The sequence below is a fragment of the Phytophthora sojae genome, assembly GCF_000149755.1.
Source record: "Phytophthora sojae unplaced genomic scaffold PHYSOscaffold_7, whole genome shotgun sequence".
NCBI lineage: Eukaryota > Oomycota > Peronosporomycetes > Peronosporales > Peronosporaceae > Phytophthora > Phytophthora sojae.
The window spans coordinates 3856163-3882127 of record NW_009258121.1 but is presented as its reverse complement, the minus strand read 5'-3'; the positions used below and the strand labels follow the sequence as shown (position 1 = coordinate 3882127).

Genomic DNA, 25965 nt, shown 5'->3' with positions numbered 1-25965 from the left:
TTGTAGGCTATCACTAATCGTAACATGCAGTCTTGGAAGTTTTATCTTGGTTTCAGTATAGGTTGTCGTCGGTTGAGTCGCAAAGATCCAGCGGGGATCGGCAGCACAGCTGGGAGGGAGTTCAAGGTTCCATGTGCCGAGCAGATCTTGGACGGTCGGCTTGGTCGGTCGTTAATGTCTTGGTTTCTATGGTCAAATCTTGGAGCTTGGAGAGTCGTCCATTCGGGATACACGTTGTCGATTCAGGATACACGGGCTTTGGTCAGGCAGCTTAGGCATCGACGAGCTTGGTCGGGCACGTCTTCGGCTCTTGTGGCATGACTGGCTCGATCTTGGCTGGGGGGGGTCCAGGCTGGCAGCCTTCAGGGTCATCAATCTTGGTCCAGCCTGGACACACCTTGATCATCCTGATTCAGGGCGCTGAGTGCATATCCAGGCTCTTCCGCCACTTGGATCCTGGATCCAGCTAGAACCAGGCCGTCAACGTGGGGCTCGGGCAGAAATCTGGAGCCGCATCGTGTCACTTGTCATCGTCGTCACTCTCGTCGTAGCCAGCGGCGTCGGAATCGATCTCAGGCGTCTTGCCGGCGTGGTCTTCGGCGGGTCGTCGGCGTCGGACATGTCGCTCCCGCTGTCCTCGGTGACACCATCGTAGTCGGGCTTCGTCACGAAGCCGAGTAGCTGCTTTCCGTCGAGGGCTGCGCACACGGGAGCCTTCCAGACGTCGAAGTTGTCGGCTCCGATGAGTCTGGTGAAGTCGTCGCTGGAGGCTTGGCTTGAGCTCATAACCTGTTGCGAGATTAACGGAGAGGCTAGGACGAGAGGAGTGTGGAGGAGTCGTCAAAAGACGAAGTGAGTTAGATTAGAGATGGCGCACTGTCAGCAGCAGAGTTTAGATGGTTGGTTCTAGCAAACCTACACTGGTACAGTCTATACAGCATAGTTACTCCTTGACTAACAGCTTTGAAGGGACCTTTTGTATCAGATCATCCGCTTCCAGGGGTAGTTGTATAGTATGTGCCACTATGTAAAGGGTGCAAACATTGGCACACCCTACTGCCAGCTCGGGCTACAAGCCTACGATCGACCTCGGTGGTTGGCAGTGGCAACCCGCCACTGCCAATCTGAAGATCAGCCTGTCGCCCACTGCACGGGCTGAATTGGGGCTATCCACTTCAACCCACTACAACAGTTAGATTGCCATTTCACAACCTTAGGCAATTCTTTTGAAATTTAAACGTAGTTTTAGCCAATCAAAACGCGTATAACAGCTGAATATTAACAAGAAGAAAACAGTCTTGAAGAAAATGAGAGCTTTTTAACGGTAATTTGAGTGCCAAATGAGAAATACCAAAAGTAATCTTCGGGTGAGGTACGGTATCTCGAAAACTCCAAATGGTTTGTACTAAGTAAGCATCATTTTGTTTGACGCGGTCTCACCAGGATCGTGACGCAAAGGGGCAGATTTTGCGCATTTGCGTAACGATCCTGGTCTTCACGGACTTCTACTGTATAAGTTCTACGAATTTGTTAGCACGTCGCGCACTACGATGAAATACATCCTGCTGCCAATTCTCTGCCACGCTCGCTGTACGCTGTAGCCTACTTTAACGGGGATAATATTCGGTTCATGGTGACCGCTCCATAACCATGGGCGCATGGGGCTTACAAAGTATAGCTAAGAGGGATGTCCAGATAAAAAAGTGATAACTTATTGGCTGGCTGACTTCTTCAGTCACAGCGAAAAAGTAAGCGAAAAAAGTCGGCGTTATGTCTAAGCCTGGTAAAAGTCATCCAACCGACTTTTTCGCTGTAACCTACGGAGTATCATACTGCAACATTCTTTTAGAGAGGCGGTTTCCTTGAAAGCTCCGACTGCGGGTGTTTCCTGTTGCCTACCGACTGCGGTGGCGGCCACTACACCATTTCCGGGTCGTTCTGTACTAATGCTCGATTCAAAACGATCACGAAGAAAAAGGGTGAGTATACTTATGGCGTATACTTGGCCGACTTCTGATCAAATTCTCGATTCAAAATGACCACAGCCATTTTCAAAACGATCAGCTGCCCTTTCTGTGATACCACAGAGGGAAGCAGATCAACAATTGTCCTTTTCGAGAAAATTCTGGCTGATCTCAGTATTAATTTGGGAACATAAATACGACGCAGTGTCAATTGTTGATCAGTCTTTCCCACAACGTACCAGAAAACTGGCACATGTTCATTTAGAAAATGAAAGTGATTGTTTTGAATCCGTGTACTGTTCTGGTCGGAGTCGGACGTGTATACTGCCCTTTTTTCTACGTGATTGTTTTGAATCGATCATTTGTGCAGAACGACCCGGAAATGGTGTACAGCTCGCAGTAGAAGACGAAGGCGACGCGCACAGACTCATTATGCCAACCCGGAAGGCTCAAGCAACTAGATCCGGGCTAGTCGGGACGACAAAGCCACCAGCGTCAGCAGGACTACCGGCCTATACCAAGAAGAGGGAAACTCGCAAAACGGAGAGTCTTCTGATAATTCACCGTCCAGCACTGGGACGCCTGGGCTTCGTGAGCCCCCCTTGAAGAGAACGAGAGCCTCAAGTCACACACCATCTCCGCAGGAAGAAACCGTACTTGGTGCGATTGCCGTCCCAGCTACCGGTCAAGTTGCAGCATCAACGGCCAAAGCAACTGGGCGCAGAGCCGCCAAGAAGAAGGCCAACAGTCGGCGTAACCAGTCCGACCCGAAGAACTCCACTCGCAAGACCACCAAGGTGAAGACGAAGCCGACGTCGGGTAACACAGTGGACACAGATGGCGCCGCCACCACATAGCCCAATGCAAAGAAACAAAGCTCAAAGAAGTCTACGGCGTCAAAGGCGAAGGTGAAGTCTACGGCGTCAACGGCGAAGGTGAAGGAAGTGCAGAGCATGCAGTGGACAATCCAGCTGACGGCTTTGGCAATTGAAGCGCGTTTCAAGAACAAGCTGATTCTGTCAAAGTTCGCTGAGCAGCTACAACATCTTGCCGGGGAGCACCGTGCCGACTCTCACCGTCAAGCTCGTGGGCTGCAGCAACCTCTTGCTTGTGTGTGGCATGCTCACGCTCGACGCCTGTAGCAGCAGGAACGTTCCCCTGCAAAGCTTCAGGCAACCGCGCAAACCCAACTCCGCTAGCACTGACCTGTTGGAAGGCAACATACCGCTATTGTGGGCTGAAAGCAACACCGTCTTTAGCCAGAAGTGCGTCTTCTACCTCCACTGCGGCAGCCGTGGCCGCCAGCGTGACGTCTGTCACTCCTGAGCTGACGCTGTCGACGTCCATGACGTCAGGTTCATCGTCGTCTGAGCGCGCTCTGCTACGCGCCATTGTGGTGCTGCTTTTTCAAAGAAAAAAAGTCTGATCTCCCGGGAAAAACAGGTCCCAGACCTACTTCTTTTCTAATGACTTTTAAGTTGGCAAATCTGGCACCTGCTTTATTTATCTTTCGGTTTTTTAAAATAAGTCGGCCACCAAAAGTAAGTTTTTTTTTTTATTTGGACATCCCTCTAACATGCCGTGATGAGTATCTTGCAATCGAAATCAAGCACACCTTTGAGCCAACGGCTGTACATGTAGATATCGCTGAATCCATGCCTAGTTTTGCCGAGTGCGCTAAGCTTAGTTCTGTGCTGTTTGTACATTGCAGTCATCTTGCCCTTAAATTATTCATTTTTTATGTAGGAATGAGAATTCTAATATAAACTGGTACCTTATAGGAACAGGGATTAGCGCGTATAAGAGCGGACCATCAACTCATATTTTTTATAATGAATTCAATTAAACTATAGATATGATTGTATCGCAGTTATAATTGTCTGTAACATTGTACATGTACATGTATACCCGTGAAACATGATTTGGGAGGTCCGCTCTTATGCGCGCTAATCCCTGTACTGTCCGGAAGGTGAGACGAATATTGCCCCCCCCCCCCCCCTCTAAGAGGCGCAAACGACAGTTCTTACGAACTGCGAATATGTGCGCGAATCCAGAGGATCTGAGTCCATTCATGGTCACAGTTGTGGTGGAACTTTACCCGGCATGCTTTAAGAAATGGACATTCACACAGTTAACGGTCTCTGGATAGTGATTAAGCCTAATCTCGTATCACTAAACACTATCCGGAGGTTAGAGGAGTTTTGACTTGAATTTGTATATCATTGGTCATCGGGAGAGCCTTTATTAGTGCTAATCAGAGGGTATCCCTGTTCGGGATATCACTCCAAAGAGGATTCATGTTCTTTCGTAAGACGATACATAGCCCCAGAATGGCTATCATAAGACAAAGCGTCTTACGTTTTCCGATCAACGCGTTTTGACTACATCTTGGTTTTTGTATACCAGTGGCTACATTGCATATTGTCTGTCAAAACATAAGACAGTTTGTCGGACACTAGTTTGCGCCATACAATTGGCCAAAAGTGTTCAGGTCACAGCGGCATCGTTGCCGCGGACGCGGTGGCAACGTTGAGCGCCGAAACGATGCAGTTGCATGGTGCGGTAGGGTAAGTAGCCTCTTGTTCGCACACGAAGCGATGTGCCTGTAGTTGGCCGCTGGCAGCAAGCTTAAATATCGGCATAATGACTGCACGAACGCGTGCATGCAGTCCGTGGAGCTGTTCCACTCAGAGGTGCAGCCGTTGTAGGGCACGGAGTTACGATGAAGTTGGCAGACGTAAACTAAGAGGGACAAATAGCTCGTAACGGTACTACATGTACATTTTAATGTAGTAAATTTTATGCTTGAGCGTACATCATAGTAGTTGTGAAGGCGTGGCAGCCAGGGAACGGTGTTGCCAGTGGGCTTCCCGAGATCCTCCAACCCCCTCTTACCTAATCATTACAGTCCAGCAACAAAATGCAACCACGTACTCTGCAACGGCGATAATACCTAGATCTTATACCTACGACGCTGAGGTGCGGAGGAGCTCCACACTGCTGCGCGGGCGCTCGGCGCGCGCCATATCGCTGCTGGGCTCGACCTTCGGCATCGGCGAGTTACTCGGTATCTCCTGCAACTAAGCCACTGCCTGCAGCCATGCTTTTTGTCGATGCTACAGCGTAGACTGGTTTGCGTATGCGCGCTCTATCCGAATCTCCATCTTCTATGTAGTGTTAGTACTTTACTGTAGAAAGGAGAGTTGGCGTGGTGGGGTGAACGACAACAGTCGTTCACCCCAGTAACGCGAAGAAACATTGCTCCACTACGGGAACAAACGGTCGCATGATAACTGTGCTATGATGTCCTTACATTCCATTCCTGGCAAGTATATTTAAATCTTCTAGCAGGAGGTTAGTGCATGGCGTCAGGATCAAAGGCCCGGACATTTCAAGGGGCATTTTTCAAGTGCGCTGCCTCTAGTAAAGGGGGCAAAATGCGCACACAGATAAATCAGTCCAATTTACGAGCCGAGATGCAGCAACACTCGAGACTACATAATACAATATTAACCAATGAAATTGCTACATTTGATTTGTCGTCAAACTGTCTTACGAATGCTCGACACAAGTGATTGTCTGTACTGCACACCTGCGGATGTTTGAGATAATGCAACATAGGGTTTTATGTTGCATTATCGGTTAAAGAACCATTTGAAACAACAGCAATGACAGTTGTACAGCAATTATATTACAGCATAGCAGCGCAAACTCCGATTCATTTGAGCTCAGAGCATGCTTTCGGAACCAGACAGCAGCAATAATAAAGAGGGGTGATCAGTCAATCAATGTAAACTGCGAAGAATCGACCGTATCGGAGCAGCAAGCGAGCAGGGTCGTCGTCATATCGGCTAAGTTAGTTTAGACAAGTGACTGTCATTTCTACGATACGATATCTACATGTACATGTCGGATGACACAGCAGCAGCAATGATAAACCGTCGTTGAGTAAACAAAATTATCGCTATTGATTAATGATAGTGGGTGCAGACTGTTTGTTGCGAGCCGATTTCGAAGTGAGGAGAGCTAAACGGCGTGGAAGTCAGTATAGCAATTCTACAAAATCAAGTTGCAGGCGTCACAATTGGACATATAGCCCCGATAACCCGAGAAAAATAAACAAACTATACATTCAACATGAACTGAAGTTCAGTCTGGCAGCTTGAAGCTGTGCAAGTATGCAGCATGAATATCTGTAGTGTGAGTTCATGTAGATCCGCCACGGCAGATCGAGCAGCGTAAGCGACCCAGCAATTGGACGCATGGTACTTCACAATACAAAAATTAGAGCATGTGCTAAAATTCAAGAACTTCTTCACGCAACGCTCTTCTACAGCTATTACTACATAGTACTACTAGTAGTAAATAAAGTTTTCTACTCTACAGGTTTTGGGATACAGTAAAAAAAAAGCGACCGAACTGCGAACACCGCGGGCCAAAGCCCGCACACCAGTTATTAAATTTGACATGTTTGTGATTCTGGAACGTGTATTTATCATATCAGCATGGGCGCTAGACTAGATTTCGCGTTGTAGCTGCCTGTGCAGTACTCCCAGTTCCATTTGAATAGTGGATGGCGTATCGTCACGCTTCGTGGCATATAGTTGTAAATATTAAAGCATCCAGCACAACACATACTTTTATCTAGTGCTTTAACCACGTATCAAGTGCAATACAAGCTCCCAAGTACGCATTATCACTATACTGGTACCTTCAAACGATATTGTACCGTCATTGTGGTACAATTATGATTGTGATGCCTCTGGATTGTGATAAAAAGTGGTCTCCCGAGGCTGTCACTACGGAGAGGATCGTCTGTACACGAGTACATGTACTGTATTAATATAAAATGTGGTCTCTGCTCGACGAGCAGTGCTTGGCAAGCACTGCTTGCTACATGTATTGACGCATCGTCGAGCAGAGGGCAAAGATACAGATTCCTATGCTAACCTTAAGGGCCTGGTCGTGGAACGCTCGTCTCGGCTTTCGATCGTCTTAGACGATGTGGCGACATTTTTTCTTCTTTTTGATTGGTCAGTTATTAGCTCGATCGGCTAGGTTCATCGTCTCCAGACTGACCAATCTGAGACGACTAAATCACCGGTCTCACTTTGGAGACGAGCGTCTTCACTGCGTTTCGATGGTGCAGAGCGAAAGCATCGTTGCTGCAGTTGCTGCGGCCACGGAAGCTCTCGCGACGGCGGTCCACACTGCTGTGTGGGCAATTTCGAACCCAAAGCAGAACATCATTACCCTGACACCGCTAGAGTTTGAGGCTATGCTTTACGACGCGGTCTACGACGAGTGGTTTCGACAGAATCTAACGTGTAGCCAAGCTACGTTTCTAAGGCTTTGTGGTGTTCTGCGTCAGGAGCTGAAAGATTTTGAGCTAGATCGATTTATGAAGGAGCACTCATTTGAGGAGAAGGTTGCTTGTTTTCTTTTTTTTTTCGGCTCGCAGGGTGGCTATAGAGAAACTACGGCTGCGTTTGCAATTTCGAAGTCATGGGCTATCGACGTGATTGGTATATTTCTCAAGACTTTACGCCGGTCGCTGCGCAAGTTCGTTCATTTTCCGCGGCATGCTCATGAATGGACCCGAGTTCAAGACAAATTCCAAGCGAAAGGTGGAATTCCAGGAGTGGTGGGCGCGATAGACGGCTCTCTAGTGGAGATTAACAGGCCCGAGGACTTTGAGGGATACTATTGTCGAAAGATGTTCCCAGCGCTAAATGTGCAGGCTGTTGTTGACGACAAAATGCGCTTTGCTAGCGTGGAGATTCAGCCGGGCTCGTGGTCTGACCAAAAAACATGGCGTGCGTCTACTTTAGGCTCCAACTTCAAAGACGTTTTGCCAGCGGGGACCCACTTGTTAGGAGATGCAGGATATGCTATTAGTCCGGCTATCATGACGCCGTTCATGGAAAATAATGGAGCCGGTTTGACACGCAAGCAGCTACGCTACAATTATCTACATTCCCGAACTAGGACGACAGTCGAGTGTGCTTTTGGACTCTGGAAAGGTCGCTTCAGAATTGGTAACTGCTGCATTAACACCAAATGCGTCGAGAAGGCTGTGGATATTGTGGCTGCAACGATTGTTTTCCACAATATTTTGTTGGGTTTGAAGGATGACACTTCTTTCGAAGATGAAGATGACGCGCGGGTGAACTTCGATGAAGAGGAAGATATTGTTGTAACTGGGAACAACTCTGAGATGACTCCAAGCTTTCTAAGAAATGTTGCTTCGAGAAAACGTGAGTCCATTTTGGCTTTTACCGAAGCTTTTGAGCTAGTCTAGAAAACGTGTGTAGCTAGATTTTAATGGTCGCGGCGAATCAAATCCAGTAGCTCTCGGATCGTTTCATTCTGCACTCGAAGTCGCTCGCTCTGAGCTTGCATTTCCGACAAGAGTTGCTCGGTTTGGGCATGAGCCCGCTCATTTTGCTCGCGGAACAGCTCGGTCTGTTGCTGCACAGCAGCTGCAATGTCTTCGGCACCCCCATTTCGGACTGTAGCAAGTCCTTGGCCCAAAGCTTCTAGCCCTTCGCTAAAACCTTTAGCAACCGCACTCAAACCCGCCTCCACACACTCCCCCTGGGTGCGCTTCTGTCGCTTATTAGACGACACCGTGGAGCCAGACATGGTGCGGGGCGTTGGAGATTGAGGAAGGGGAGGTGAGGCAGGCGTGGCGAAGGCAGCGACGTCGGCGCTCGCAGCGTCACCAGCAGCAGCAATTGTATCCGGGTCCTCCGTGCTAAGATGCGGTCGGTTGTTCATCCCCGTCGCATCACCCCAGTAGTCTTTCATGATGGAGTAGTGATTTGGGCGCCGCACGGGTCCGTCGTTGCCAGTTCGACCTTCTGCTTCCCGCGCAGACGGCCACTTTTGCTTCATGTTCTTCATCTTTAAATAATATTCACCGCACATCATGATTAATAACTTAGTAGTGGCTCATTCCGATAGATATTTTCACATTGTAGATATTTACCTTAGATTGACACTGGTGGTCAGTGAATACTTTGCTCTGGTTAACAGAGAGTGTTGATGCTAAGACGGCCCACGCATATTTGATGCGCTTGATGTCCTTCGTGTTCTTGAAGTTGTCAGCTAACTCTGCGTAACGGAGGCGAAAGAACTCGCTCACGTCATCATCGCTTCATGATGCAGCTGGCCTGGTCGAAGCTCCTCGTCCTCCACGACCACCGCGACCTGCCCCGCGACCACCACGGCCTCCACCATGCGGGGGTGCTCTCTCGACGCCGCTCCCGTTGGGGTCCGTGCCGCTTACGCTTCTATCAGTAGCGTCTTCAGCTTCAGCGCCGCCCACAGGTGGAGCAGTAAGGGTGCCTTCCATGGCTGCGAGCTCTCGAGTGTGATGGTGCTGAGTCGAGCAGCTTGACACACCAAAACTAAGACGGTCTCCAGCCAACCGACCACATCGGCTCGATTCACCTTAGGGGTAGGCTTACCGGAGACGAGCGAGACTGAGACGATCATTCCCCGACCAGTCCCTAAGGGGGATGGGCACAACTCCCACCCGCTGAAAGATACAACCAGTGGTTGGTTGTCAACCACCACAAAGGAAAACATTAGCAAAAATAATGATCGCTAAACTCAGTTCCTTACAGTTGTGTACATCTATAGGTAATACATGCACAGTATCCGAAATGGCAACGCCGTGTCCGGGCGTCGCATCGTCTTCTCAACCGTTCCGGTGCTTCAGTTGCCGCTGCAAACGGAGACGTACATGTAGTTGTAGTCCCGTTGCAGCAACCAGGTCGCTGGTCGGTGCATGCAAAAACCGTTCCGAATTTCTAACAAAACGGGCGACAAACAACGACTTTGCGCACACAAAGTTTAGAAAAGCGCATTTTGCACTTGTAGTGCATGTACCGGTACTGTACACAGCACATTCAGTAGTGTTGAATGTTCCAGTATATAGTTTAAATTCTATACCACCTCCTAGTCAAGTGACTTTACCGGACAAGTTGCGCGTAACAGAACAAATTGCTGATTAACGCTGAAGTGGAAGACGAGAGGAGGCGCCTTCAAGCTGACCAGGTTTACGATTCAAAGCGCGCTTTGGAGGCTTGGAAGGGCACGGTTCTTTTATGTAGAAATCGTTTGGGTAAACAGTTTGTTTGTAAACGACATCGTAACCTTCGATCATTCTGGAAACATCGAGCACGCGTTGACACCGTCGGTGTCCGGCAAAGACTGCCATTAGTTCTCCTGCCCTTTGTGCACGATTGCAGGTATAATGACAACATTGTTCTTGTCAACGGCTCGAGGGGCGCAATGTTTATTAATAGCTGTAAAGCTGGTGCCTTTTTGGTCCAAAACGATTGCGATCCATTTCTGTAGACGAAAAAAAAGTGACAGCCGAAAAGAGACGAGGCGTTTACGTGTCCATGCACATCCCCCCACCATCTTCTTTCGCCAGTGTACATAGTTAATCTCTGTCAAAGTTCAGGCTTCCCCGCGAGTTCTTGTGGCAGTGGCGGCCGGACATTCAGCGGCGAGCAAGCGATGGATCGACCTGGCTGAGCCTGTACCACCAGAGCTAGGCTGGCTCTGGTGGTAGGCTCCCCTAAAGCAACGGACATGCAGCGCAATGGTGGCGGTCGGTCGAGCTCTAGAAGATAGGCATGCAGGACGTCTCACTTTCCAATTTCTCCTCTAGCGGAGACTTCCAGCGAAACCAGTCAACGGCACCCTCGAACTTCCTCGCCCGACCTTCGACTAACCATGGTGTCCACCGTCTCCGCTGCCCAGCGCGGCAAGACGGCCTTCTTCACGATGGACGATGCCAAGGCGTCCTTCAACCTCTTCTGCTCGGTCTTGGGCATGGGATCGCTTACGATGCCCGCCAACTACGCGCGCGCCGGCCCCGTGTACGCCTCCATCGCGCTGGCCTTCATGATCTTCGCCAACACGTACGCCACGCTCAAGCTGTCGCGAGTGCTGCTCGTGTCGCCGTCGTCCGTCAAGACGTACGGTGACCTGGGCGAGTGGGCCCTGGGCAAGTGGGGCCGCTTCTTCACGACTCTCTCGCAGATGGGCGTGTGCCTCCTGTCGCCCTGCGCCTTCCTGGTGCTTGGCAGCACGCTGCTCGACGTGCTGTTCCCGGACTCGTTCAGCCAGACCTTCTGGATCATCTTCATGGCGCTCATGGTCATCCCCGTGTGCCTCATCCCGACGCTCAAGGAGAGTGCCGGCATGGCCTTCGCCGCCACCATGGGCACGGTCATTGCCGACGTCATTGCCGTCATTGTCATCCAGTGGAAGATGCGCGGCCACGGAGCGATTCCCACCCCCGACATCTCGGCTCACCAGGTGCTGATGTGCTTCGGCAACCTCGCGCTGGCCTACGGTGCTGCCATTGTCGTCCCGGATCTCCACCGTGAGCACTCGCAGCCGCAGCGTATGCCCCGCGTGGTGGTGATCACCATCCTGATCATCTCTGCCTTCTTCATCGCGATTGCGCTGGCCGGTTACACTGCCGGTGGCTGCCAGCTCTCGGGTAACATCCTGTACTCGATCGTGAGCACGTCAGCCCCGCTTGGCCTGGCCCCGCTTGGCTTCACCACCGACCGCGGAGCTGTGGTGATGGCGTACCTGTTCATGCAGGTGCACATTACCATCGCCTTCTCGACGCTCATGATGCCGCCGTTCTACATGGCTGAGCGTCTCATCCTGGGCATGCACAAGGGCCCCAAGGTTGTGCGCTTCAACAGTGAGGAGGACCGCGCCAACGTGGAGCAGGACCTGGAGCTGCAGGGATCGTACGTGCGCAGCTCGACGCCCAACGAAATGTCCAACCGCCAGGTGTCGACCTCCAGCATGATCGAGAAGTCCGAGGGCCGGATGTCCCAGCTGCGTGTGGCGCTCGAGTTCGGCGAGGAGATCACGGAGGAGCAGCTCCACGAGCCATACAAGAAGAACGCGCTGCACTACATCGCTCTGCGTATCTGCATCATTGTCATTCTGGTGGTGTGCGCCGTGCTGGCGCGTAAGCGGTTCCTCGACTTGGTGGACTTCACGGGCGCCACCGCCCACACGACGAGCTGCCTGCTCATGCCGCTGATCATCTACCTGCGCGTGTTCTGGAGGAAGATGTCGGTACTGGACAAGGCTGCGTCCATGGTGGTGATCGTGGTGTGCGCCGCCGCCGGCTGCTACGTCATGATCTACGCCGGCAAGGAGCTCTTCACGCCCTCGGACGACGACACGCTGTTCCCGTACTGCGAGGCCGAGTTCCAGGACGCGCCGTACTACATCAGGAATAGCACCAACTAAGCCAACCCCGTCCTGATCGCGGCGGTACATCATAGTTTTGCGGCTGGGTTCAACACCGCACGAGTTCTATACAATGAAAACTTGGAATACACTTGACGTACAGCTTACATGTACCCCCCCCCTCCCTCGCACAAACAAAAATTGAAAGAGAGCGGTTGCTGCTGAAAAGTGGCATCGTAGTATTGTACTACTACTACTACATCTCACAGGCCGCAAGCGTAGCAGATACCATGACTGCCGCCGTCTCCGCTGCTGGTGCGCTGCTCTGGATGGTGCAAGCGCTGCTGGAGGAGCACGGATGGACTGTGCAGGACGTCGACCCTGATGCGCGTCGCCCCCAGCGCCCCGAGAGCTTTGCAGGGGACGCAAATCTGCTGCCAGCACAGCGCTATCAGCCGTCGTCGTCAGGAGGAGACGCCGACGTTCACGAGCGCGCGCTGCTGGTGGGCGGCAAACTGTTCGTCCACTTCGTATCGTCCGCCGAGAGCGTCCAGCTGAGTCTACAGTGGGTGGCTCACTTGAGTTGACCTTTTATTCAAGGAAGGCCTCAGCTAAAGTTATCGATACTTTTATTTGTTTTTAGAGTGTCCGAGTTTGTGAAGCCTCGTGGGCAGCAGTCGGATGAGCAAGACCCAGACCAGGGGCATGTGCTGTACACTGGACCGTGGCGCTGCAACCTGGAGATCCTCGGCTGGAGGTTAGCGGCAAAAAACTCATTATCTTTATCCTGTTTTTCAGTTTTTACCCAGGGCTAACTTTTTCTTGCGGTAGACTGGAGCGCAACTTTTTTCCTGAGTCCACGAGCGGACCCTGTTCGGTGGCTTCAGATGCAGAGCTCAGCCGTCTCCCAGAGCCGCTCCTTGCTCGCATTGGAGGATTCTTGAGCATCCCGGACTTTTGTCGAGTCACGCAGACGAGCAAGGTGGGAGAACTCGGGAATGTGTCTGACTATTGATTCGATGCAGAACATTGACTTCGTGTCTTCCGTTGTAGTATTTGCACCAGCTGCAAGAAGATGCGGAGCTGTGGCAGCAATTCCTGCAGCGTGGTACGTCTATTGTGTTCTGAATGCAGACCCTCCAACCACCCCTAACTGTAGAACTATGTGCTCTGTGCAGACTACCCAAGCGTGCACTCTGAAGACCACCCAAAGTCTCTATATCGACAGCACCGTGCCTACCTGAAGCGAATGGAGGCATGGAACCAGTTCGACAGCGAGCGTCGTCTCCAAGAATTCATGCATCACCAACCGGCTCACTGGCGTTGGCGCTCGGGTGGGCGGATGCCAGCACCGCCACTGCGCCCGCCCATGCCTCCACCGTTTTTATCACTAGAAGACTCATGGTCGCTAGTAGCGACGCCACGGCCGCCGCACCACCCTAGCCTGTTCGGTGATGAAGATCTCGGGTTCCTGCATGATCCGTCCACGTTCTATCGTGACCCGTTCACGTTCTATCGCGAGCTCGAGTACCCGAACTTCTTCTTTGACTGATCTTACGGCAGCAGCGTAATCTCCAGGAGAACGCTGCAAGATCATGCTCGTCCAATTTTGGGCATCCACGTATTTGGTATTTATATAGCAAACTAATTAACACTCTAACACGGAGGCCGAAGGTTTTCACACGCAGATTGTCACCTCGGCGTCCTGCCCATGCGGTGGGGAAGCACCGGAAACGGCAGCGTCGGCGTTGGAGCCTCAGCGTACACTTTAGCATCGGGGGACGGAAATGCCAGCTACTACTACTACCAAGAACCGGCAGCTCCATTTGCTGCGCCGACTACCTCGCAAATCCACGGCCAAGCCCGCAGAGCGAAGAAGCCACCCGATAAACGACCGGCAAGGAAAGTTGCCGGACCTTCAAGATCAAGCCTCGAGTCGGAGGGCCCGTCGGAAGCTGCTGATCGCCCGGAAGGAATAGCCGATCACGAGTCAGAGCCTTCCAAACGCTCGCTAATTATGTGTGCTGGAAAGAGTGTGTATGGGTCAACTACATGTAGTAATACCGGAGCCGATGATTCTCGCAGCGACAATGGCGAGCGATTACTGCCAAACAACAACAACGCTGAAGCAGCTCACAGCAACCAGACGACCCACTTTCGATCTCCTGCCACAGCCAAGACAACTACACTGAGTGAACCGCATTCACCGCCACGGCAGCGTACCGACGAGGAGCTTGAGCAGATCATCCGAGACCTACGCCAGCAAGTCTTTCAACAGCAGCAACAGCAACAGCAACAGAAGCAAAACCATATCAAGCCGACATCTTCTGCAAGAAGTGAGCACTCTGCTGCTGATTCCGACCAGCCTCAAAAACACCACCGCAAACACTTGAAAAACCCCGTCGAGAAGATGGAGAGAGTGGCCCCAACTGTCCCCGTGGCTGCGAGTATTGGGTCAAGCTCGATGACAAACAGCGGAGTACTCCTCCAGCGCCCGCTTTCAAGCAGTTACCTCAACAAGATCTTTGCCGAGAGCACCATCCAAATGGTTGTGCCTGCCATCATTTACGAGGCGCCTACAGCCACCTCGGGTCGTGGCTGCAGATCCAGCGGCAACACTAATGCTGACGGCCAGGTATCCTCGCTCGACTTTGCGTCCTTACGCAGTGCGATGCCGAGATCCAGGCCCAGCTCGAGTTCTGGGGGCCACCACGGCGGCAAGCAACCCTCGAATCCACGCCAACTGCGACCTAAACAAACGTCCGGATCCATGCGAATACCGCGCGATAAAGCGCGTGGTGGGCAAACTGGCGACGAATACTCGAGCGACTACGACGACAGTTTTCTCTACTTGGTCGACGCTGAAGGCGATGCAGACTGGCCGGAGTCAGTCTCCCTGTCACCCGTCGGTCCGTGGGTTGTCGACAATTTCGCTTCCGGAGTTGCGACCGAGACACCGCGTTCGCCTTCTGTGTCTACCTGCCATTCCGTTTCAAGTCTCGGCAGTGACGACTTCGAATGCAACGATAGCGGGGGAGGGGGGGGAACCTGGAGCAACACTGAACTGTCAGCAATGTCACCTCGAAGTCGCCTCCTGTACTTTTCCGCTTGTGCAGACGAAGTCGAGACGTCGAGGGGTTTGTTCTCACAGCTGCAGCACCAGCAACCTCTGCGTCGATCCGCCACATGTGGAAGTGACCTACTAGGAAACATGAAGCTTTCGACCGCCACTAGACCAAAGCGCTGCTCGTCGGCCAAGACTGCACGGCATAAGGGCCGTACCCCCAATTCAGCTTCATTCTCAAAGGGCTCTAAGCCAAAAGCCCCTTGTCGACCGAATCAATTGCGAAAGCGCCCACCCAGTGGAGGCGCCACCGACACGAGCTAATGCCATACTACAGAATTCAAAGAAAACTTGTTTAGTAAAAAAATATCGAGTTTGACTGTCCTTCTAAGCCTCTCGCGCATTGTTGTGCGCCGTGTCGAGGTCAATCCGGAGCAGCATCGACAGCTCCTCGCGTGACCGGTGCAACGTCCAGTTTGGCTTCGGACTAGTGTGGGCCTCCGCTTCGGCGCCTTCATGCTCGGGGCCGATATCGGTTGAGATCTTCTCCAGCCAGCGACTTCCGCGCTTTACAGAGTGGCTCGAGTCGTGTTGGTTCTCCCCGTCCAGGTCGAGCGCCTCCAGCAGCACGTCTTCGGTAGTTATAGCTGCAGGTGAGGACGGAGGAGAGATCAGCAACGCCCCCGTGTCACCATCAACGTTGTGGGTGACCTCCTCACTGTAGGCAGGCACCGTCACCCCGAACGCCTTCTCCACCTCAGCGAACAACTTCTTCACTTCTTGAACTCCCTGAGCCTTCTCGCTTGTAGCATCGCTGTCTTCTGCATCGATATTGTCCCGCATTTGAGCCCGGATCGTGCCGTTGGAGTCGAGGTGGTCCACCAGCCACTGAGGGATCCAGGTCGCGCTGTCACGGAATTTTGGCTCATTCCTGAAGAGCTCTTGAAGCATCAGCGAGCTGCTGGCGCGACGAAGCACAAACTCGAGCAGTAGCAGTGTGTACTCGTGCGACCCATGATCCCGGTAGTACGCCACGCTCTCCAAGATGCCCCGCGATGGCGAGAAGACGTGTCGATGGATATCCCACACCTCCTTTGCTTGCTCGGAAGTCTCCGCACGCATCTCTTCCGTGTCCAAGAGTTCCCCGAATACAGCCAATACCTTCTCTGCATGGGTGTCTTTCACCTCTTCCAGCACCCCGATTAACAGAGCCACAAGACGGTCGCACTTTGGCGAGGCAGCTTCACTCTCAAAGATGACGCGCGTCAAAATCGGCAAGACGATCTCTTCCAGTTCAAACAGAACCACGTTCTTCAGTGCTGTGTGGTTGAATAACAGCGTGGAGTCCACAGGCAGAGGCACTGGCTTGTCGTGAAATTTCAGCATACACCGCAGCAGTTTGATCTCCAACTGGAACGTGCACAGTCGAAGGTCGTGCTCGCGCAATGGAGAAGAGGATCTCGTCTCGATCGCCAACGGAGCGATACCCCTCGACGACACAGCGGGACTCGCTGAAGACGTGGCGACCTCCGAGACTTCACAGGACATTTGCAGACTCAGCAGGAGGTGGTCGACGAACTGCAGCTTCTCCAGGAACAAACGGTGGATCGCACGAGCTTCGGTCACCTTCGCCCCCTGCCCGGCGCCTCCAATTGCCTTACTGACGCACTTCTCGAGGAACGCGCCCAACTGCTTCATCGCTGCCACCCGCATCTCCATCGAGAGCGTCAAGACGCAGCCAGAGGCGGGGTCGCTCACGTCTAGATGAGGCTCCCGACAGTAAAACAGGTTGAGGGACGCGCGGAAGAACGCCACCAGCGACTTCTCTGCGTCTTCACGCTGCTCTGCAGCTTCTCGAGCTAGGACAGTCACAGCAGCTGAGAGCACCAGGAAGCAGCTTTCGGCCAGCTCGGGGCTCTCAGGACTGAGGAACAGCACGTCAAACAGCCACGTGCGTTGACTCTCTGCGTGCTGCAAGGCCGGCTTCGCGGACAAGGAGGTGGGCGATGCCACCATTTCCGAGAGGACCCACTTACTGAGTTGAATCTGCTCCTCTTCGACCCCAACGTCCGGGGTTTGGTCAAAACTGGACAACCACAAGGCTATACGAGCGCTGACCTTGTAGTGACTTGAAGTCATTGCATTCGTCACCACTGGTGAAGGTTTAGCTGAGGTAGATGCTCGACACCGTAGTGAGCTGATACCGAACAGGAACTGACATCCCAGTTGACACACTTGCCGAACCACTCGAGGATCACATTGCCCCGACATCCTCGTGGCGCTCTCCACCAGGTCGTGGATGAATCGGTCGTAGATCGGGTCAAACGCGTTCACAACGGTCTCAAACCGCGCGTTTTCCTGCATGATCTGAGTCGCGAGTGTCTGCACTTGGCTGGACAGCGTCAGGTCTTCACATTCTGGTACAGACTGCTCCTCTGCTGACCGCCTCTCGTAGATCAGCATGTAGGCGCTCCTCCTCTTCATCTGAACGACGGGCGAGTAGGTGCCTTGAAGCGCATCCCATTTTTGTGCCACTTCCTCTCCTCCGAAGCATTCGTCGCCCATCGTGTCCACGTCAAAGTCGCGCACTACTTCATCGTTAAACTCCAGCCACCGCTGAGTGTCGGTATCATGTCGGTCCTTGATAAACGAGTAGTAGTGACCGGTGTCTGACGTGCCAGAGTGCACCACCACGCCCACAAGATCGTACATTATCGCTTTGCCGCCTTCGTCACTCGCAGTAGCTCCGTCAGTAGCTGCAAGCGCTTCGCTCGTGTATGGAAACATGTTGATCTCAGTGGGGAACTCGAGGTAATCGTTGATCTTGACCTTCTCCATCGTGTCGTAGTCGAACTCAAACCGCTTGAGGTGGCACACCAACGTCTGCGGGAGCGTCTTGATGCAGACGCGCTTCGTCGCCGACACTTTCCGCTGCACGCGCTCGCAGAAGTACGCGTTCTCTCCCTCCAGCGTCTCCCCTTGCACGTATAGCTCCAGCGACTCGGTCAAGTGCCGCTTCTTGGACACCTCTAGGCTCAGCGCGAAGAATTTCTCCTCCCGCTCGGATAAATTACCCTGCTGCGTAAGAATCTGGTTGACTAGGACGCCTCCGAAGCAACGGGCCATGAAATCTATGTCACTATCATCGCTCGACTCAGTGTCTGTAGATTTTGTAGCAGGTTTGGGTCGGATGAACATCTCGAGTCGGTCCAGCAACAGGCTGAAGAACTCGTCCGCGTCCATTTGGATGTGGACGTCAGTTGAGCTGCCGTCCATGTCCTTGTGAGAGAGAGCGAACGCCGTGGGGTCAGACGCGCGGTAGTTTGTGTATGCCAATGAGACGAACAGCTTCTGGAGCTGCTCCACCTCCTCCCGCCACGACGACGACGACTTGTCGGCTTTAATCTGTGCGCAGTCCAACGCGAGCAACCCCTGGCAGAAGCTTGGCATCATAAAGAGCTGCTGCACCAGCGAGTTCATGTAGCAGATGCACCCGGGGTTCACCAGTCCAGCGTGGTGCGTGCTCTTCTCGGTATCCAGGAACGAGTCCGCCGGCGCATAATTCCATTGTCGGCCTGCTGCGTTCACAGTCTCCAATACGCGCAACTGATGGTCGTGAAGATACGACAGTAAATCCATCATATCGCCGTTCAGACTGCTTATATCGACAGAAGTCTGGGGGAATGCTAAGTTCAAGAGAAGTCGCTGGGCGAGCTCCCGCGTGATACCTGTCTTGCATATTGGAGGAACGGGAGTGGCAAGCTCGCTGCTCATATCGCCAAAAAGTAGGTCATTGTGGACAAATTGAATCATCTTCCCCCCGGAATCGTGGGCAGATGAGCACTTTGGGTCACAATGGAGTATCACAGTGCGAATCTTCTCGGAGATGCCCGTAAGCAAAGCCAGTAGCATCAAATACCCACCCAGAACCCCCTCTTCCTGATGCCGAGGGCTTTTGATACTCCTCGTAGCGGCAGCTTCTTGTCGCTGAGATACAATTCGACTCAGGTTCCTCACCAGTCGACCTGGAATCCTTCTCCTGATGAGGCTATCAGCTAGAGCCTCATTCGCATCCTCTGAAGACGTTATTGACCGTGCGCTGCAGCCCAAGAGCACTCTGCAGAATGCAAACAGTTCCTCCACATCCGCGAAGGACGAAACTCCAGTAAAGGAATTCTCGGATACGAGAAAACACGCCGAGACTACGAGCGGCTCATAGAGCGCTCGTGCGGGGCTGCCGACATCCATGACGCCAAAGGCCATCGCCATCTCGGATAAAGCTCCAAACGCTAGGGTGCGTGTAGATTTCGATGGACAGTCCACTAGCAGTGCCTTCAACCACTTCGAGAGTGTGATTCGATCATCAACCACTTCATTGTCAATCTCCGATTCAAACACCGTGATCGTAAGATGCGGTGCGAAGCGGATCAGCGAGCAGCACATTTGGACGCCGCAGTAAACCGCCTCCGCCGCTTCTTCCGAAAAGAAGGACTCGGATTTACGAGAACAGAATTTCTCCGTCAGCTGTACGGCCGATTGCAGCATCGACGACAGTTCAATCGACTTGACGAACTCGGGCAAAGTCGAGGACTGTAGACGAACATCAAAAGGCGACAAACTATCACGCTGCGGCTTCTCTAACGAGCTCATGCGACTCCAGTGGAAGAAATAGTTGAGAACTCGCATCACCGCCGCTAGACACGTCGCTCGAATGTTCTGAGCGTACTGGGGCGAGATTGAGTCTCCTGCCTCACTGTTGTCAGTCTCCAGGGGCCACTTCAGCAGCGTCTCGTACAAGTGTCTGGCGCCTCCCAAGCGGACGAAGCGCTCCCTCCACTGCCGACGTCCAGAATTCAGCTCCTGGTTGCCCTTCGCGTCGGTCTCGATCGGTATCAACAGCGCTTCCACCAATCGAAGCGCATACAGCAGTCTGTGGATGTTCGATCCGTCCAATAGCTCCGCCCATTCTACTTGCCCTCCTCCAGCCTCTTGGTCCTTCGCCTCGCTACGCAACCGAATCATTTTACGCAGTAGTTCGTTGTTTGTCGGCAGTCGACAGAGCAGATCCCAGGTCCGTTGCGAAGTCGCTTCATCCCAGTCAACGAGCTCCAGTAGAACGTCGAAGTGCGAGCCTTGGTTCGCGAGGATCTGGCTCATGATGCCGTACCTCGTCTGCTGCTTCTCTGAGTAATTGCGCTCGTCTTTCAAACCTCCAGACGTGAAGTCGGTCAGCGCTTGGTCGATATCTTCAGGCCTTAAATCCGGCCCCCGCTGTGGTGAAGGAGCTTGAGGCCACCGCAAATTCGCTCGTACACATGGAGACCGCAGGTTGGTCTTGACGGGGCTTTCGGTCATCATGAGTTCGCCTCTGAGGTCGACTTTCAATGGAGAATTGTCAGCCTCCGAGGGGCGACTCGCTGGGCGTGGAGGTAAAGTCGAGTCTTCTCCTCCCTTTTGGGCGTCTTCCACCTCTGTTTCGTCATTTGCGTCAACGATAACGTCCAGCAGCGCGTGCTGCTGCCGGAACGTCCAGCTCGGCCGCCGACCCGTACGGAATCCGACTTTGGCTGGGTCAGACTGCGGGTCCTTCATCGGAGACGGGTAAATCTCCAGGTATGGGAGCCGCTCTTCCAAATGCTCGATCCGGAACGTCTTCTTGCGGTTAGTATCGCCGCTGTCGGCAGTACTGCAGACTCCTTCGCTCTCCAATTTTTGCAGCATCTTCTCTTCGTCTTCCTTGGCTGCAGAGTCGTCTCCTACTCGACAGGCCTCCAAGAAGTAGCGCAGCAGATCCACACAGCGGTTGACGACAGCTACGTCGGCAGCGAGTTTACTTGAATAGCTCTGATCGGCATTATCCAGTTGATCAGAAGAAAGTGGAGACGGAAGCATGTGCGTTCGCACCATTTCGGCGTCCGCCTTGGCCGCCGCGATGAACTCCATGCACTTCTCGAGGAACCGCATCTTGCACTGGAACGGCAGCTCCGTATCCCGAACGCTGGGGGCAAACGCCAAGTGGAAGCTCGCCAGTAGAGTGATCGTCTCCTCTGCTACCGCCGAGTCTGTCGCCTTAACAGCGAGTTGCCAGAGTTCGTCCAGTCCGACGAGGGGTTGGCCCGTCATGAGCTCCACCGACTCGTCCTTCTCGCCCTCAGAGCTGCTGCCACTACTTGGTCTCTCAGTCGGTGACGGAACCAGGGAAGAATCCCCTACCGACACAGCTGTTGTGAATATCTCCAGCCCTCCTTTCAAGAGGTTGATGCGACGGAAGATACTGTGGAAGCAGCACAAGGTGGAGAGCGTGATGCAATCCCCCGGTAGAGTTGGGAACTTGGTTGTAAGGAGATATTCAGCGATGCCCAACGGCATGAGAGCGCGAGGTGGACGCGCGTTCTCCTTCTCCTGGGCGATCGCTCTTGTCTGCAGTGGCGTGCTCATACAGAGTTCAATCCACTGGAAGCAGAGCGCGCCCTCGTCCAGCAAGAACGCGTCCACGACCATCAGCTGCCACACGTTATCCAGCTGCTCTTCAGTGAACGACGAGGCTTCGGACTGCCTGTACTCGTCCAGAATCCACGCTCCTCGGAGTGCAAGCAGTCGGGTTTTGATCTCATTCACATGATCCACCAATGCAAGCAGCTTCGCTCGCTCTTCGTCTTCCATCTTGATCCACTTGGACGCGTCTAGCGCGAGTCGAACCCGCTGCTTGTACTCGACAATCTCGTCCAGGAGCACCTGCACGTACGACTTGTTGCACTGACTCGGGGTCGCCACAGCGATATCCACCTCCACAACCAACGAGGCCAACTGCGTGAACAGCTTCAGAGACGTCGCCAGCTTCTCCCTCCGAAGGATATTTTCCAGGCACAAACCAAGGAATTCGTCCACCATCGCTCGGTCCTTTACGCCCTCAAGCGCCTCACTGTCGTCCCCAGCCACCTCCAGCCGAAGCATCTCGTGCATGCGCAGCAGAACTTCATCACGGACGTTCTCCGACTTGACCGACGGGAGCACAACCGTCCAAAGGTGCATCAAAATCCTCTGTCGGAGCGACCGTCGAGTAGAATTATCGTCCTCAGGGGAGCCGTCGGGTATATCCGCCAGCAGCTTCCGCCCTGCAATCGCAGCTAAGAGCCCCAGTTGGTTCAAGTCCAACTTGGCCTTGACCGCTTCAATGCGCTGCACGAGGTGATTCAACGACGGGAGCTCCATGAACGTCGCCATCTCCAGCAGCAGGTCGTGGATCGTCGCCCTGAACGCCTCGTGACGGCGCTGAGCCGGTCGCGACTCCTCCTCCGCGTCTGCGTCTGCCTCTGCGTGGTAGCAGCTCCAGACCAAGTCGATCCACTCGCTCGGGAGGCGCTCGAGCTCGGACGTGAACTGGAAGAGCGACGTCGAGCGCTTGACCAGCTCCACGTGCATCTTCTCCCCCAGCAGCTCCTGCATCAGCCGCTTGTCATGCATCCAGTCCACCAGGAACTTGAGCTTGGCGTAGAGCGACGCGGCGGTGGGCTCTACCTGCTCCTGGATCTGCTCGTTGTACAGCCGCGTGATTATCACGACGATCTCTGTGAGTCCGTAGATGCGCTTCTCCAGCGAATTGCTCTGGAAGAACCGCAGCGAGATCTCGAGGCGAAGCAGCTGCACTCGCTGCTCGCACACTTGGCGCTCCGAGTCGGTAGAATCTGCTGCAGCGTCCGAGTCGTGCTGGATCTTGACCAGGATAAGCTCCATGACCTGCACCACCTCCAGCAGCGAGTCCCTCGACAGCGCGTAGAATTCTCCCGGCTGCAGACTCGTGATGAGGGCACGAACGGCGTCGATCAGCTCTGGGAAGTAGAGCGTCAGGAACTCGGTGGTCAAATGGTCCTTGACGTCGTAGAGCAGGCGTAGAACGCACTGCAAGGCTTCGAACGACGCGCTCGAGCGCAGCACCTCGAGCAACGCCGAGAAGCCGCCGACCGTCCCCCAGTACTCGAGGTTGCGCAGGAAGTAGCGCGACGTGTACTCGGAGCTGTCTGGTACAGTGAATCTACCTCGACGTTCTACCTCGTTCTCCTCGTTCTCCTGATTGAGCGCGCTGCCGTCGTTACTGGTGCCATGAAACAGGTAGAACCGGCGGTGGGCGTCCAGGATCCTGGCCAGACACGCCAGGCGAGCGATCTCCCCTCGCTGCAGACTCTTGACGACTGCACTGAGCGTCCACTGGTAGAACGCGTTGACTCGTTCTACCGCACTCAGGTCGAACGCTCTACCCAGCAGCAGCTGCACCACCTGCGGTAGCAATTCAGAGTCGAGTCGTTCTACCAATTCCGCCGGTAGAGCGTCGGACGCCGCCAACGTCGTGAGCAGCTCGAGCCAATGCGTCGGGTCGTCGCAGGCCACGAGCTCACTCACGACCGCCGCGCAGGTGCCTTCCACGTCGCGCTGCAGCTCCTTCGCCACCTGCGCCACGTCCTCCTGTAGCTCCGTCGCCATCACCAATGGTAGTAGCACTCTACCCTTCCGCCGGGTTTGGCTTTGCGAGATGCCAGGGGTCAACAAGCTTCAATTCAAGCTTCAAGTGGCGTCGCTTCAGAGGCGTCCGTCCGTCCGTCCGTCCGTCCAAAGCAGGAGAGATAACCGTCGAGAATCTTTCTCCTCTACAGACAGCCATGCGCAGTAGTATATTGAGCCGTTCAACGCCTCCTCCTTCCGTTCTCCTTCCTACTGCACGTCCACCAACGAGGTGATGACGTCGCCTTCGCTTACGTCGCTGGGCGGGGCTCTGCGCTCGCTGCGCCAGAGCAGCTTGGCGTGCGCTCCGACGGCCTTGGCCGCCCTGTAGTCTTTGCTCGGGTGGTCCCCCACGTGCAGGAAGCGCTGCGTCTGTAGAGCGCCCTCCCCCACCTGCCCCTGCAGCTGGCTGAAGGTCGAGTGGAAGATGCTCGCGTGCGGCTTCACATGCGGCTGGGTGAAGGAGGCCGTGACGACGTCAAAGGCGTCGCGCAGCTGCAGCCCCTCGAGCAGCGTCTCCAGGCGCTCGTCGAAGTTGGAGATGACGCCCATAGGCACCTGCTGCCGCTGCAGCCGCTCGAGCGTCGGCCGCACGTCCTCGAAGACCGTCCAGGCCTCGGGCCGCGCGAAGTGCGCGTACAGGTCGCGCGTGAAGCGCTCGCTCTGCTCCTGATGCGCGCAGTCGGCCACGTCCGCGCGCTTCATGACGTTGAGCACGAGGCGCCGCCACCACGGGAAGGCGGAGGAGGCCGAGGCCCCGTCCGAGCCGAAGTTGGGCGACTGCTTGGACAGCCGACTGAACTCGGCCGGGAAGTGCGCAGAGAGCGCGGCAGCCGCGGCCTCGCGCCGCGCGGACGAGAATCGCTGGCCCGAAGCCGCCTCCCAGAAGCACAGGTACGTCGCGCCCGGGGGCTCCGCGGGCCGCAGCAGCGTCCCCGTCGCGTCGAACGTCACGTATCGCCAGGCTCGGGTCGTCATGGGATCAGAGGGAAGTGATGCGTAGAGATGGCTACAACTACTTGACGAGATGGCTACAAAAAAGGCAACTGTTAGTTGAAGTTGACACTGTTGCCTTTGAGCCAGGGGAAGCGGAAGCTGAAGTCGAAACCTGCAGCTAGAACGTAGAACGAGAAGGTGAGTACGCTCTACATGTAGGAGAAGAAAAGGGAGGAGACCGACGCACCGTAGTGCACCACGCGGCACGTGAGCGTGAGCAGCATCCAGACGAGCGCCCTCTGCGTCTCCAGCACGAACGCGAGGTGACTCAGCGCCCCCGTCCCGGTGACGCGTCGGATGGCACTCACGACGAGCAGGAACGAGGCGCACTCGAGTAGGCTGTTGAGCAGGACTGACTGCAGTCTCTGTAGAGCGTTCTCCTGCGTGATCCCCTGGAGCTCTTTGTGGTACTGAGCGCTGGGCAGGTGCACCATGACGCGCACGAAGCCCGCGTAGAAAAGCGGGGTGATGAACTCCAAGTACTCGTTGAGCACGAGGAACTCCGACTTGAACAAGACCTCGAGGGTTATCTGCAGGACGCGCGACGGGTGCTGGTCGCAGCCGGCGTGGCGCTTCCCAAAGGAAACTTTGTCCTGTGATGGGTGTTGTGATGGTTGAGCGTATATCTTAGAGCTGAGTCCATTGGTCGCGTTCCAGCGGATGGTGGGGGGGGCGTTCGTAGGATATGCGGCACTAATTCGAGCTAGCATCGACTCCTCGCTAACCGCACGAGAGAGAGTTTTGGTGCTTGACTTCAGTGAGAACTTCTCCAGGCTGTGAACAATCTGCTTCCCCGACTGCGATATTGTATGAGGGAGACACGAGCGCAGTTGGATCTGAGAGTGTCTCTGCCTAGCAAACTTGTCGTGTTCCCCGCATATGAAGCGTCCTAGATCGAGCAGTGCAACGTCATGCACGACCACGCCAGCCTCGCGACTCAGGCGGCCGCGGATGGCCACAACCCCCTGGTACAATTCGTACAACGCCAGCGCTGTGTTCACCAAGCCAAAGGCTATAACAATCGACACGGTCGTGAGGGAGGTCATTTGCTGCATGCGCGTGGCCAAATACACAGCGTTGAAGAAGTCGACGGTGAAGGTGACGGCTTCCGGCAGCATGTCCTCCATGTGGCGGATACTGGACGCGACGATGTTTTTCGTGACTAACTTAATCAGCGGGAGCAGCATCATGACTGGAAGCTCG

At 54.2% G+C, this 25965-nt stretch overlaps 6 protein-coding genes across 6 annotated transcripts; 2 read left to right on the top strand and 4 right to left on the bottom strand.

Annotated features, from left to right (window-relative positions):
• Nucleotides 1-480: 480 nt before the first annotated feature.
• PHYSODRAFT_337130 (hypothetical protein) lies at nt 481-786 on the bottom strand (the record flags this gene model as incomplete). The annotated part of the gene is made up of 1 exon (XM_009534751.1): nt 481-786. One exon carries the CDS (start codon nt 784-786, stop codon nt 481-483), a length of 306 nt encoding a protein of 101 aa, XP_009533046.1.
• A 1863-nt stretch (nt 787-2649) lies between these two features.
• On the bottom strand, nt 2650-3356 carry PHYSODRAFT_304260 (hypothetical protein; the record flags this gene model as incomplete). The annotated part of the gene is made up of 3 exons (XM_009534750.1): nt 2650-2993; nt 3041-3191; nt 3243-3356. 3 exons carry the CDS (start codon nt 3354-3356, stop codon nt 2650-2652), a joined length of 609 nt encoding a protein of 202 aa, XP_009533045.1.
• A 4929-nt stretch (nt 3357-8285) lies between these two features.
• Nucleotides 8286-8870, bottom strand: PHYSODRAFT_515952 (hypothetical protein; the record flags this gene model as incomplete). The annotated part of the gene is made up of 3 exons (XM_009534749.1): nt 8286-8435; nt 8478-8573; nt 8670-8870. 3 exons carry the CDS (start codon nt 8868-8870, stop codon nt 8286-8288), a joined length of 447 nt encoding a protein of 148 aa, XP_009533044.1.
• Nucleotides 8871-10715: 1845 nt separating this feature from the next.
• PHYSODRAFT_515881 (hypothetical protein) lies at nt 10716-12266 on the top strand (the record flags this gene model as incomplete). The annotated part of the gene is made up of 1 exon (XM_009534748.1): nt 10716-12266. One exon carries the CDS (start codon nt 10716-10718, stop codon nt 12264-12266), a length of 1551 nt encoding a protein of 516 aa, XP_009533043.1.
• Nucleotides 12267-12496: 230 nt separating this feature from the next.
• On the top strand, nt 12497-15594 carry PHYSODRAFT_515489 (hypothetical protein; the record flags this gene model as incomplete). The annotated part of the gene is made up of 5 exons (XM_009534747.1): nt 12497-12771; nt 13038-13188; nt 13260-13314; nt 13385-13702; nt 14180-15594. 5 exons carry the CDS (start codon nt 12497-12499, stop codon nt 15592-15594), a joined length of 2214 nt encoding a protein of 737 aa, XP_009533042.1.
• A 63-nt stretch (nt 15595-15657) lies between these two features.
• On the bottom strand, nt 15658-24744 carry PHYSODRAFT_518018 (hypothetical protein; the record flags this gene model as incomplete). The annotated part of the gene is made up of 5 exons (XM_009534746.1): nt 15658-18876; nt 19387-21103; nt 21155-21420; nt 21490-23715; nt 24022-24744. 5 exons carry the CDS (start codon nt 24742-24744, stop codon nt 15658-15660), a joined length of 8151 nt encoding a protein of 2716 aa, XP_009533041.1.
• Nucleotides 24745-25965: the final 1221 nt, after the last annotated feature.